Source organism: Rhinatrema bivittatum, chromosome 1, assembly GCF_901001135.1.
Source record: "Rhinatrema bivittatum chromosome 1, aRhiBiv1.1, whole genome shotgun sequence".
NCBI classification, from domain to species: domain Eukaryota; kingdom Metazoa; phylum Chordata; class Amphibia; order Gymnophiona; family Rhinatrematidae; genus Rhinatrema; species Rhinatrema bivittatum.
The window spans coordinates 653,814,457-653,829,502 of NC_042615.1; the positions used below are offsets into that span (position 1 = coordinate 653,814,457).

Sequence of the window (15,046 nt, forward strand, 5' to 3'; positions counted from 1 at the left end):
TTCCGTAGCCGATAAGTGCGTCTCTTGCAACAGAGCAATGTCCGTTTTTAACGATTGCAGATATGTAAGAATTTTCCGCCGCTTGATTGGGTGTGAGAAACCGTTGACATTTAAAGATACTATTTTGAATGAGGAGATAGTAGTCGCCATCATAGATGATAAAATGTAGAAAGTCCATGAGTGTCCTCACAATAGGCCTCTCGGGTGCAGTTAACAGGCATCTTGTAGGAGAAGAAAAATGATATCCTCTTAAAGAAAAAAGACATAGAAACGAAGAAAAAAATAAGGAGTAAAAACAAAACAGAACGATGTCCCATGTCTACTGTATAAAGGGACCTCAGAGCAATGCAATAGGGGACAGTGTTAATATACACTGTCCTTGGAAAAGAGAAAATGAGCCTCAAGGCAGGCCAAAAAACAGCCCACTGCCCTCGCTCCTTTAGGAACATGAAGCAGTTACGTCGCCATGTACCTAACCGGAACCATGTAAAAAGAAAAATAAGGGCAATCAAATGTAGTAGACAGAACAATAAGCAGACAAATCCCAGCAATTGAGAACATTTGACCAGTCTGAATGGTGACCCACTAGGCGGGCACACCAATATTCCCGGCACCTGGATGAAAAACAACAGGCTGTATCAAAGCGTTCAGGTTACCATTGAAGACGCAGCATCACAAGCGGTTAGAAAAACATCCAATTCCTGAGGATCTTGAAAGATCTTAGTACGATTATTATGGGTAACCCTCATTTGGGCCGGGTAGAGAAGTCCATATCTCACTCCCACCGCCTGTAAACGCGGTCGCATGCCCAATAAAAGTTTGCGTCTAGCCGCAGTAGTTTTGGCTAGGTCTGGAACAAACAAAATATTGGAGCCTTGATAAGTTATAGGAGCGGTAGTCCGAGCCGCATTGAAGATTTGGAGGACCTGGGGATATCTCAAAACTTTGAAAATGATAGGCCTAGGATATTTAGAATTTGTGAGAGGCCTAGAAGGAATGCGATGGGCGCGTTCCAATTCCAAGGGGGGTTCGAAAGATATTTTTAAACACGCTGGTATTAGTGCCTCCAAAAACGCAAGTAGATCATTACCTTCCCGACCCTCCGGTATCCCCAGGATCCGTATGTTGTTGCGGCGGTTCCTATTAGAAAGATCTTCAACTTCACGCTTAAGCTGCGCCATATCTTTTGCTAGGCCGGGGAGTGACGCAGTGGTGAGAAGGAGAGAAAATACCTGCGTTTCCGTATCATCGAGCCGTGTTTGAAACCCATCCATGCGAGTTGATAAGGTTTGTAAGTCAGAGCGTACAGCGGTAGTGGTTTCTATGTTGAGTTGGAGCATGTCCTTTAATTGTTTTAGCTCCGCTAGTACCAAGTCCGCCGACGCCATATTCTTTGTAGCGTTTGCCTTGTCCGGGGTCGGAGGATTCTGTTTCTGGCGCTTTGTGCCACCAGCGGAGGCGAAAGCGGCTTCAATTTTCCCCGTTTTGCTCGCAGCCATAATTAGTATAAAACAAAACCTTATTGCACCAAAAAAAATAATGGGTTGGTTCGTCCAAAATATGAAAAGAGGAGCGAGGGAGCTCGGAGCTCTAGCAGTGGGCAGCCATTTTGTGCGCTGCTCGAGAGCGCCCCTCCTCATGAGAGGCTTCTAGGAAAAGTAAAAAGTCATGGGATAGGTGGCGATGTCCTTTCGTGGATTGCAAACTGGCTAAAAGACAGGAAACAGAGAGTAGGATTGAATGGGCAATTTTCTCAGTGGAAGGGAGTGGACAGTGGAGTGCCTCAGGGATCTGTATTGGGACCCTTACTGTTCAATATATTTATAAATGATCTGGAAAGAAATACGACGAGTGAGATAATCAAATTTGCAGATGACACAAAATTGTTCAGAGTAGTTAAATCACAAGCAGATTGTGATAAATTGCAGGAAGACCTTGTGAGACTGGAAAATTGGGCATCCAAATGGCAGATGAAATTTAATGTGGATAAGTGCAAGGTGATGCATATAGGGAAAAATAACCCATGCTATAATTGCACAATGTTGGGTTCCATATTAGGTGCTACAACCCAAGAAAGAGATCTAGGTGTCATAGTGGATAACACATTGAAATTGTCGGTGCAGTGTGCTGCGGCAGTCAAAAAAGCAAACAGAATGTTGGGAATTATTAGATAAGGAATGATGAATAAAACGGAAAATGTCATAATGCCTCTGTATCGCTCCATGGTGAGACCGCACCTTGAATACTGTGTACAATTCTGGTTGCCGCATCTCAAAAAAGATATAATTGCGATGGAGAAGGTACGGAGAAGGGCTACCAAAATGATAAGGGGAATGGAACAACTCCCCTATGAGGAAAGACTAAAGAGGTTAGGACTTTTTAGCTTGGAGAAGAGACGACTGAGGGGGGATATGATAGAGGTGTTTAAAATCATGAGAGGTCTAGAACGGGTAGATGTGAATCGGTTATTTACTCTTTCGGATAGTAGAAAGACTAGGGGGCACTCCATGAAGTTATCATGGGGCACATTTAAAACTAATCGGACAAAGTTCTTTTTTACTCAACGCACAATTAAACTCTGGAATTTGTTGCCAGAGAATGTGGTTCGTGCAGTTAGTATAGCTGTGTTTAAAAAAGGATTGGATAAGTTCTTGGAGGAGAAGTCCATTACCTACTATTAAGTTCACTTAGAGATTAGCCACTGCCATTAGCAATGGTTACATGGAATAGACTTAGTTTTTGGGTACTTGCCAGGTTCTTATGGCCTGGATTGGCCACTGTTGGAAACAGGATGCTGGGCTTGATGGACCCTTGGTCTGACCCAGTATGGCATTTTCTTATGTTCTTATGAGGTCTGGAGATCAGAGTCTGAAAGATGGTATAAGAAGTCTAGCAGAGAAGTGGTGGGGCATGTGAAAGGATCTATGCTCTTTTCCCTGCACCACAGAGTAAATCTCTTCCATATAGAGGAATAGTTTTTTCTAGTGGAAGGTTTACGTGAAGCTAGAAGTACCTGAGATACGTCGTTGGAAAGACTGAGTTGTTTTATAATCAAGCTTTCAACATCCATGCTGTCAGGGATAGGGATTGAAGGTTGGGATGGCGCAACCGACCCTGATCCTGAGTTATGAGAGTGGGAGCTATTCCCAAGTGAATGGGATCTCTGACTGAGAGGTCTAAAAGTGTGGGAAACCATACTTGTCGAGGCCAATACGGGGCTATGAGTATCATGGACCCCTTGTCTTGTTGTAGCTTCACTAGAGTTTTGGTTATGAGTGGTATCGGAGGATACGCGTATAGTAGGCCTGAGTTCCAAGGGCGAGCAAAGGCGTCCTTGGCTGGCTGGTTCTTTCGTTTGTGTAGAGAACAGAATTTGTCTACTTTGTGGTTCAGATGTGACGCAAAGAGGTCTATTGTTGGTTGTCCCCAACATTGGAATATTCTGGTCGCTATGAGGGATCCAGGGACCATTCGTGTGGTTGGAAGTGACGACTGAGTCAATCCGCCACTACGTTGTGAATGCCTGCCAGATAAGTGGCCTGAAGAAACATTGAGTGGTTCAGGGCACAGCCCCAAATCTGTGCAGCTTCTTGACAAAGGAGATATGAGCCCGTACCTCCCTGTTTGTTGATGTACCACATGGCAACTGTGTTGTCCGTTTGGATTAGAATAGTCTTGTGTGAAAGGCAGTCCTTGAACGCATGCAGTGCATAACGTATAGCTCGAAGCTCCAGAAAATTGATTTGAAATGTTGCTTCGAGTTTTGTCCAAGTCCCCTGAGTTTGGAGAGTGTCTGGTGAGCTCCCCAACCCAAGGTGGATGCATCTGTAGTTAACGTTATTTGTGGGACTGGTTGCTGGAAGGATAGGCCCTTGCGCAAATTGTCTTTGTTGAGCCACCAATGTAGAGATGAGCGTAGTTGGTGTGTGATTTGAACTGGAAAACTTAGTGGTTGAATGGCTTGGATCCATTGTGATTTTAAAGTCCACTGAGTTATTCGCAAGGCAAGCCTTGCCATAGGAGTTACTTGTACTGTGGATGCCATGTGACCCAGCAATGTTAGAAGTTGGTGAGCTGTGGCAGTTTCCTTTGACTAGATGAACTTTGTTAACAGAGAAAGAGTTTGTGCCCGATCGTCGGGAAGAAAGGCTTTTGCGAGGATGGTGTTCAATTCTGCTCCTATGAATTGAAGGCACTGAGAAGGAAGAAGATCTGACTTTGGATAATTGATAAGAAATCCCATGTTGTGACGGAGTGTAATGGTGAGTTTTAAAGAAGTTAGAACTCCTTCTTGAGACTGACTTCTGATGAGCCAGTCGTCTAGATATGGAAAGACATGAACACTTTGTTTGTGCAAGTGTGCTGCTATTACTGCCAGACATTTGGTGAACACCCTGGGAGCAGAGGCGAGGCCGAATGGCAGAACTCTGTATTGGAAATGTTGATGACCCACCATGAAGCGCAGGTACTTGCCATGAGGAGGGAATATTGGGATGTGAGCGTAAGCGTCTTGGAGATCCAGAGAACAAAGCCAATCCCCTGTTTGAAGAAGCGGAAGCATGGTGCCTAGAGAAACCATCCTGAACTTTTCTTTTTTCAGAAATTTGTTGAGATTTCTGAGGTCTAGGATGGGACGTAGGCCTCCGGTTTTCTTTGGAATGAGGAAATACCGGGAATAGAAACCTCTGCCCTGCTGAGCCCGGGGCACTCGCTCGACAGCCCTGGTCTTCAAAAGGGTGGATAATTCTAGTTGAAGTTGAAGAGTGTGATCTTCGTTGAGATGAGAGTGTTTCAGTGGAAAATCTGGAGGGATTGAATTGAAATTGAGCTGGTATCCTTGATGTATTATGGCGAGGACCCATTGGTCCGATGTGATTGATGTCCAGTTGGTGTAAAAGTTAGACAGTCTGCCTCCCACTGGTATTTCTGAGTGGGGACTGATGTAGAGGCTTTGTTCTCTGGATAGACTTTCAAAAACCAGTTGCCGGGCCAGTTTGTGGAGCTGGCGGAGGTCTTGTTGTCCTTTGTTGTCTTTGTTGTGGTCTCTGTTGAGACCTAGGCTGTCGTGGCCTAGTGGTGGCGGTGGTATAGTATTTTCGTTGACTATAAAAAGGACGTCTGTAGTCTCTACGTGGAGGCTGCCTGGTGGTATGTGTAGTAGAGTCATGTGGAAGTGAGGACAATTGTCGTAAAGTTTCAGTGTGATCTTTTAACAGTGAAACTGCTTCCTGCACTTTAGAGCCAAATAGATTATCTACTTGACAGGGTAGATCGACAAGATCGACAAGTTTGTCCTGTACTTCAGGACGTAATTCAGAGGCCTTTAGCCAGGCCCAGCGTCTGGCGGCGATACCAGATGCAGCTACTCTAGAGGCGGTATCATAGCTGTCATAGGCTGCTCTAACCTTGTGCTTTCCTGCATCCAAACCTTTATTTATAACAGATTGTGCAGGTTCCTGGTACTGTGTGGGAAGATGTGGTATAAATTCCTCCATTTGTTTCCAGAGCTTCCCTCTGGTACTGGGTCATATATAAATGATATGCTGAGATCTTGGAGTTCAGCACTGACCCTTGGAAAACCTTTCGCCCCAATTGGTCGAGAAATCAGTTAACTTTCCCTGGAGGCATTGAGGAATGAGTTTTTGATCTTCTGGATTTCTTTAGTGCGGATTCTACCACCACAGAATGGGGGGGTAGTTGAGTTTTCTGGTATCCAGCTGTAGGTTGCACGAGGTAAGTGGATTCTATCCTCCTATTGACTGCAGGGATTGTACATGGGTGTTCCCATAATCTTTGCTGCAGTTGTAAAAGAATGTCGTGGACAGGAATAGCCATAGAGCGCTTTGGGGGATCCACAAACTGGAGAATCTCTAAAGTTTGCTGCCCTACATCTTGTTCTGTATGTATTTGGAAGGGGATAGACTCCGCCATTTCCTGAATGAAAACTGGAAAGGACAGGTCCTCTGGAGGCGACTGTTTTGTTGCAGCAGGTGAGAGGGGTCTGACATGAAGTCCTCTGAAGAAGTATTAGTGTCTGTGTCAGACCAAGTGTCATAGTGAGTCATCTGTTGAGGCAGAACTTTGGGTGGAAGTGGAATACCGGAGGGTCCCGGAATTGGTTCTTCCAGTAGAGTTTCCTGGCCTTGTTCCAATTCTGGGCAAGATGGTAATGAAGATAACAAATCATGATACTTTTATGTTAATATATCATGTCGTGCAGTTTCAGCTGAGGTTGGAAGCTGGCTGGTCATCGATGATCTATGTTTTGATGATGACTTGAGCTTTGATATCTTCAATGGTGGTATGGTGGGCGCTGTAGTATAGGTGGACATTATTCCTGATGTCGAGGGAATGTCCGACATTAGAAAGGAAATCTGAGAGATGGGTATCGAGGAAATTGGTCTCGATGAATTTTGCATCGAGGTAGGCATTGAGATTGCTGTCATTACAGGCTCGATTGATGATATTGTCATCGGTGCCCCCGCCGGCATCGACGATGTCGTCGGTATCGGTGGAACTTCTGGCCAGCACGATATCATCGATGTCAGCGGATCCGATGGCATCGACGGAATCGTTGGCATGATCGCCGTCATCGGCACCGGTGGAACCGCTGGCATAAGAACATAAGAAAATGCCATACTGGGTCAGACCAAGGGTCCATCAAGCCCAGCATCCTGTTTCCAACAGTGGCCAATCCAGGCCATAAGAACCTGGCAAGTACCCAAAAACTAAGTCTATTCCATGTTACCATTGCTAATGGCAGTGGCTATTCTCTAAGTGAACTTAATAGCAGGTAATGGACTTCTCCTCCAAGAACTTATACAATCCTTTTTTAAACACAGCTATACCAACTGCACTAACCACATCCTCTGGCAACAAATTCCAGAGTTTAATTGTGCGTTGAGTAAAAAAGAACTTTGTCCGATTAGTTTTAAATGTGCCCCATGCTAACTTCATGGAGTGCCCCCTAGTCTTTCTACTATCCGAAAGAGTAAATAACCGATTCACATCTACCCGTTCTAGACCTCTCATGATTTTAAACACCTCTATCATATCCCCCCTCAGTCGTCTCTTCTCCAAGCTGAAAAGTCCTAACCTCTTTAGTCTTTCCTCATAGGGGAGTTGTTCCATTCCCCTTATCATTTTGGTAGCCCTTCTCCGTACCTTCTCCATCACAAATATATCTTTTTTGAGATGCGGCGACCAGAATTGTACACAGTATTCAAGGTGCGGTCTCACCATGGAGCGATACAGAGGCATTATGACATTTTCCGTTTTATTCACCATTCCCTTTCTAATAATTCCCAACATTCTGTTTGCTTTTTTGACTGCCGCAGCACACTGTACCGACGATTTCAATGTGTTATCCACTATGACACCTAGATCTCTTTCTTGGGTTGTAGCACCTAATATGGAACCCAACATTGCATAATTATAGCATGGGTTATTTTTCCCTATATGCATCACCTTGCACTTATCCACATTAAATTTCATCTGCCATTTGGATGCCCAATTTTCCAGTCTCACAAGGTCTTCCTGCAATTTATCACAATCTGCTTGTGATTTAACTACTCTGAACAATTTTGTGTCATCTGCAAATTTGATTATCTCACTCGTCGTATTTCTTTCCAGATCATTTATAAATATTTTGAAAATTAAGGGTCCCAATACAGATCCCTGAGGCACTCCACTGTCCACTCCCTTCCACTGAGAAAATTGTCCATTTAATCCTACTCTCTGTTTCCTGTCTTTTAGCCAGTTTGCAATCCACGAAAGGTCATCGCCACCTATCCCATGACTTTTTACTTTTCCTAGAAGCCTCTCATGAGGAACTTTGTCAAACGCCTTCTGAAAATCCAAGTATACTATATCTACTGGTTCACCTTTATCCACATGTTTATTAACTCCTTCAAAAAAGTGAAGCAGATTTGTGAGGCAAGACTTGCCCTGGGTAAAGCCATGCTGACTTTGTTCCATTAAACCATGTCTTTCTATATGTTCTGTTATTTTGATGTTTAGAACACTTTCCACTATTTTTCCTGGCACTGAAGTCAGGCTAACCGGTCTGTAGTTTCCCGGATCGCCCCTGGAGCCCTTTTTAAATATTGGGGTTACATTTGCTATCCTCCAGTCTTTAGGTACAATGGATGATTTTAATGATAAGTTACAAATTTGTACTAATAGGTCTGAAATTTCATTTTTTAGTTCCTTCAGAACTCTGGGGTGTATACCATCCGGTCCAGGTGATTTACTACTCTTCAGTTTGTCAATCAGACCTACCACATTTTCTAGGTTCACCGTGATTTGATTCAGTCCATCTGAATCATTACCCATGAAAACCTTCTCCATTACGGATACCTCCCCAACATCCTCTTCAGTAAACACCGAAGCAAAGAAATCATTTAATCTTTCCGCGATGGCCTTATCTTCTCTAAGTGCCCCTTTAACCCCTCGATCATCTAACGGTCCAACTGACTCCCTCACAGGCTTTCTGCTTCGGATATATTTAAAAAAGTTTTTACTGTGAGTTTTTGCCTCTATAGACGATGTCGTCGGCATCGGTGGAACTGATGGCATCAACAAGGATGTTGGCATCGGCTGAAACGCCGGCATCGGCAATGGTGCCGGTACTTGCTTTTACAAAGCTTCCATCACTATTTTCTGAATCAGGGATGTTAGGTCCGGCGTCGTGGATGCTGGTAACGAAGGTGTTGATGCAGCATCGGATGGTTTTTGGCGCTTTGCGGACGGTTCACTCGAGGACGGAATCGACGGGGACGACGAAGGTCGACGGTGTTGATGTTTATGTTTTACCCTTGTTTCTATCACTGACCTTGGTGAAGTAGCGTCCCCGGATTCCTCGAGGTGTTTCTTTTTAATTAGTAATTTCTTGGTACTGCCTATTGGAGAAGACTTTGTCGATGCCGATGGCGATGGAATTAGTTGTAACTGAAATAGAGAGGCCATCTTTTCGCGTCTAAGCTTTCGACCCTTTGCGGTCATTTCCTGACACTGGGAGCATGAAGCTATTTCATGCTATTCCCCAAGACATTTTACGCATTCTAAATGCGGATCGGTTACAGACATGGTGCGGTTACAAGAAGGGCACTTCTTGAAACCGGAGGCCATGTTTTCATCGACGGCTGTCGATGAAAATCTCTGAGAAAAATTGCCAATAAGAATGAGAATGATATAAAAAGTTTTGTCACCGTCGGTGGCAAATGGAATTGAGACCCGATGTGGGAGAAAATGAAAAGTATTTGATGACTTAAGTCAGTCAAAATGTGAGAAGTCTCACAGGGCTCCAGTAACCGCGATGCTAATGGCAGTGCGGAAAAACGAAGACTGGAGTGAGACCCCTGTGGCAGAGAATATCATGGCACGCTGGGCATGCTCAGTAACCCCAGGCTGCCAGTCAAAAGTTTCTAGAAACTTTGACAGATGTTTTCCCGCGATAGAGCTCCGTTCAGTGACATCACCCATATGTGAGGATTAGCATCCTGCTTGTCCTGGGATAAATGCTGCTTTTCAGTACATCCTTTGACTTAATAACCTAGCAAAATTAAGTTGGAGGAGCCAAAAATGTAATAAATAAATAAATAAATACATAAATAAATAAATAAATAGATGTGCGGGTCAGTCAGGTTAGGAAAACGGAGGCTCAATTTTACTGGTGTCCATTTTCCTAACCACTGGCTGTCAGCGGGTTCAGAAAACCGGTGCTCGTAAAATTGAGCATCGGTTTCCTGAAACCGCTGAAAGCCATCTCTCCTGGGTTTCCACTGCCAAGGAGGCGCTATGGACGAGCTATTGTCCCTAGTGCCTCCTTTGTAGCATGACCCCTTATTTAAATACAGGATCGCGCGCCCAGGAGAGGTGGCTGGGTGCGCGTTGGGAGAATGGGTGCTCAACACTGAACACTTGTTTTCCTGTGAACCTTACAGAATCGGCCTGTCACTCTGTGAGCTGAGGTTATCGCTTTTTAGGTTAAAAGTTTTTGATTAATAATACCTAAATGTTCAAATTATGGATGTATCAGAACAGAGTAGATTACAAATGAAAAAAGTCATTAAGTATGAATATATCAAACAATTCTAATCTATAACATCCACCTTTATTTAAAAGCTTTCAAAAACATCACAACTTATCTTATGTCAGTGGTACATCAAAAGTTACTATATAGTTATAGGGCTTTCATATAAGAAGTCCCAATTCATGTGTTTGATGTTGTCTCCTGCCCTTTTTAAAATCTATGTTTCACCTCTGTCTGTACTGTTGCAAGATCTGAAAATGCATTACTATATTTACACAGACATCCAATTGCTGTACCCATTGGGGAAGGATCAGCAAAAGGCATTGGCCGAACTGAATACTATCTTGACTAAGGTCTCAGCCTGAGAAAGCCACAATTATTTTAAAATTAATTCCCTAAAAACAAAAATATTATGGGCTATAAAAACCCTCAATTCCAGCTAGTTGTCCATTTCTTGTTATGAATGAAACTCTGCTGCACATTTAAATCTATAGTTTAGATGTGATCCTCTACTCTGCATTGACTATGGGAGATCAGATTAAAGCAGTCGTTAAAGGAGCATGTCTGCAGCTGCGATGCATTTGGCAAATTCATCTATATGTATCTCCATCTGTTCTGGTTACAGTTGTTTGTGTATTTATTTCTTCTCAATTGGATTACTGTAATGCTATATTGATCTACCTCAAAGAATTTTTTCCAAACTTTACTGATTCAGAATTCTATTACCCACACTGTGACTGGCAGCAACTTTACGACTTATATTACACCAGTTCCAGCAAGAGTGCACTGGTTACTAGTAGCCCACAGGATTGAGTTTAAATTGCTTATCCTAACTTTCACGGCTTCCTATCTTTCTACCTCTATATATAGACATGGTCCCGTTAGATCTCTTTGCTCTTCTATAGATTGTATGTTAAAAGATTCCTTCTTTAAGGGATATGAAATTGGTAAGTTTTTGAAAGAGGACTTTTACTGGTCCAGCACCTTGCTTTGGAACTTTATTGCTCAGTCTTATTCTTTTGAGAAAAAGCCTGAAACAATTGCTTTGTTCTTTAGAGTTTTCCTCAGTCTGAGGCTACCAGTATAATATTAGGATTGTCTATCAGTGCTAGTTCTGGATGGTTTATTGAGATTGCTGGCTATTCAGTTGTTTTATCTCAATTTGGGTCATAATAGGAGTTAATTGGTTGTTTTATTTTCTCTTTTATCCCTATTTGTTGGGTTATTATGTATTATTTCTTTCTTATTGTACACTACTCAGGGTCAAAAAGAGCAGAAATAAGTCAAATAAAATGAAATGATCAGACATCTTCTTAATTTGCTCAAAATATTATGAATATCATCAGGAATGTTTACATGCCTTAGGTTATGTGATGAATATATATATATATGTTCAATGTTTCCCTCTCATATTAAACTCTTGTTTTCCATGAACTCCTCCTTTTCTCCCTAAAATACACACTGGACTCTTAATTCCACGGAAGAAAATCAAGAATGGAAGAACTTTAAACACTAATATACAGTTACCACATTCTGATATTAGGACGTTTTAGATTGGTTTGCGCTTACCTGCATTAAATGTTCTATAAGAGTTTGCAGGAAGTGTACAGGAGGGACAAAATATGGTAGCAAAGAACTCAGTTCTTCGATTGCTTCAATAAAAAAGTGTCCTTCCAACAGTCCTTCAATTCTGTTTAAACTAACTCTTGGTGTTTCAAAATTTTCAGCCTAAGAAAAGAAAGATTTTATAAGTTAACAGGAAAGGAAAAGTAGGGGCAGATTTAAATTAATGCTTATTTTATTATAAATGGGTACAAGAATTATCCTTCAGAAGAACACCACTAGAAACAAAAGACTAAAAAAGAAAAGAACAAACAGGCACAACTAGAAAATTACATACACGGTATTTCACATCCTCATCACATACACAGGAACACTGATACTCTGCACATCTCATACCTACCTGCTAGGTCTCAGCTGAAGTATTATATATTTAATGTAGAGTGTCAGTTTCTATAGGATCATCTAGAGCAGTGAAGGTGGTGAGATGTGACAGGAAATAGTGTGTCCTGTGAGATGCAGGACAGCAAGTTCTATCTGTGTGCAATTGTTGGAGTGATAAAGAGATCAGAGCTTTTATTACTGTTTGAGTGCTACAAAGTATGATTGTGAATGAGTTCTGATCTTGACTGTCATAGTGAAGTATGGTAGTACTATATTTGTTTTTCTGTATACATTTTATGAAGGAAAGCCATTGTCTCATACAATTTTTGGGTGTGTTTGAGAACTAATAATGCATATTTGTGAAATGGTTAGTATGAAAAGAACATATGGAGTATCCATATGACACAAAAGTATTCATGATTGGGTTATCAAAAAGGGAATGATATATTAGCTTAATTCTTGATGTGAAGCGTATTGTAGACATTCTGGTCAGGACCATGCTGTTTTTAACAAGTGAGTGCCATAATCTTGCAGGAAAAACAGCACAGACTCTCTAAAAGTAGTTTTTGTATGGCAAAAGCAGCCAGTGTTTTTAACTAGCAGAAAGCAATTTTTGTTTTTTTTCTGGTGGCGTGTGACAAAGTAACTGTAAAATCTCACTCTGTTAATAGCTGAGTATACTAAAAGCATACAAATGGCTATTTCGAGCCCCATGATGCGGTGAGCTCAAATGGACACCTTTGCTTGAGCCATTCCTCAGAAACCCATAGCTGCTTCTGAGACTCTCTCCATATTCACAGACTCCACATAATGATTCTTATTTCAACTGACAAATAATTGCAGTGCTCACTTTAATCTATGACGGTAAAGATGGCTGTCAGGAAAGATAAGGACCTTCATGATTCCACTACAGAGTCAGCAGTAAGCAAAATAACTGCTGTTGTGACTACTACTCTTGCTGACAGATCAGACGCTATATCAGCACAAATAACAGATCTTAAAAGCATGCTTACTGAATCTGGGCTGTGAATAGATTCTCTGGAAGGGAGGGTGTTATTGATGGAACATAAGAACATGCCATACTGGGTCAGACCAAGGGTCCATCAAGCCCAGCATCCTGTTTCCAACAGTGGCCAATCCAGGCCATAAGAACCTGGCAAGTACCCCAAAAACTAAGTCTATTCCATGTTACAGTTGCTAGTAATAGCGGTGGTTATCTAAGTCAATTTAATTAATAGCAGGTAATGGACTTCTCCTCCAAGAACTTATCCAATCCTTTTTTAAACTCAGCAGTGAGCAAGCTAAAGAAAATGGAAGCTTTGCTGATTGCACATGAAGATAAGATCGATGAACTAGAAAATCGATCTCGTAGAAGCAACTTAAGATTTGTAGGCTTCGATGAGACTATAGAGAAGCAGAAATTAGCAGAAGTCCTCACAACATGGCTGCCCACAGCCTTAAACCTCCCTGAAAGCACAGGCACTATTCTGATTGAATGAGCATATAGACTGGGAGCCTGAAACGCTGTTAATAATCGACCAAGGGTGATAATAGCCAAGGTGTTAAACTTTGTACAAAAGCAACAAATCTTATAGACATATCAAAAATAAACTATTTTGCTGTATCAGTCACATGCAATAAAAAGTTTTCTAGATTACTCGGTTTAAGTAGCAGTCAGAAGGAAAGAATTTGTGCCACTTTGTTCAGCTTTGGTGGCAAAAAAAATACGTTTTGCTTTGCAATTTCCTGCTAGATTGAGAATATGGTGTGAAAATGGAATGAAATGTTTGAGAAGACTGAAGAGGTGAGAAAATTCACTGACTCTTTGAACAAATGAAGGCCTGAGGTCATAACAATGCTGGAAACTTACTTATGACATGAATAAAAGAGATTGGCCCTGATATATCAACTGTTAATGGCAGCTTGCTCATGGCATGAATAAAAGGGTTTATTGAAATGCTGTATTTTTTGACAATCCATGACAGTAATATGCTGGTTAAACCAGAAGCATGAGGTGAAAACTCAAATAGTGGATGGCTTACTTGTCCTGGATAATAGAAAATGGCGGTGGAAGTTTGCTTGCAGGATATGCAGAACTGTGCACCTTGCCACCTTTGGTTACAGCACGGCAGCGCCTGGTGCATTTTTTGTTCGTATATGTCATTGTGGAAGTACTTTGGAACTCTTGTTTCGTTATATTTATTATTTTCATAGGAGCTTGGCTACAACATAACATGTTCGCTGATCAACATTAACTGAGGATGCCTACACAAATCAGCAGAAGTATGACAACTATCTCAACTTGAGGTACCAAATTTGGATCTCTCATTTATTTAGAGACCATGAACATGGAATGCAAGTACAGATTACATCACAGGGGTGACAAAAGTAGCACTGCCAATGTGGCTATAATTTGAACTTTAGAAATTTTTATTTATAGTTACATGGTTTATTACTACTTTACCAATTGTGGGTATTATTTATAGCAGGTTAATGGTATTGTGGTAAATCAGAACTGATTATATTAGGGAAGTTTGAAGGGTGAGGGATGGCACCTGCTCATATACTTAGTTTCTCAGTCTCTCTTTTGTGAGAGTGTTAAACAATGCTAAGTTGGGAAGGGGAAAGATGGGAGGGGGACGGGAAATTTCAATATATTGGCAAACAGTTATTGAAAATTGGTAAGGGAAGAGAGGGAAAGAGGTTCTGGTGATTCAAGTCTATAGACTGTGAAACTATCTAATATTAAGGTGATTGTGAATCTCAACATAAGTAATGCTGGACTGAACAAGGCAGTTCTAAGCACTTCACAGGAAAAAGTACTTCTTTTGGAAAGTCCAATTGGGAAATACACATCTGCAATTCTAAATTCAACTATATGTCAAAATGAATAAGAGGGGATGGGTTCTCCTGTCAAACTGGAAAGAATATTTTTTGCAAATTAATAGGCTAAAGGGCAGTGTGGGTTTTTTGTTTTTTTTTTGCAGGAAGCACATGACTGATGTTGAACATAAAAAATTATGGAGGCGTGGATATAATCAAATTTTTTTCTCCTCAGGTACCTCTAAA

At 41.6% G+C, this 15,046-nt stretch overlaps 1 protein-coding gene across 4 annotated transcripts in view; it reads right to left on the reverse strand.

The window, feature by feature from the left end:
- SLF1 (SMC5-SMC6 complex localization factor 1) overlaps positions 1-15,046 on the reverse strand; it is a 358,950-nt gene that overhangs the window by 210,160 nt on the left and 133,744 nt on the right. For all 4 annotated transcript variants that reach the window (XM_029573230.1, XM_029573211.1, XM_029573221.1 and 1 more), the window contains one exon: positions 11,603-11,761. In XM_029573230.1, coding sequence (XP_029429090.1) covers positions 11,603-11,761 — 159 coding nt within the window. The remainder of the gene's footprint in view (positions 1-11,602; positions 11,762-15,046) is intronic.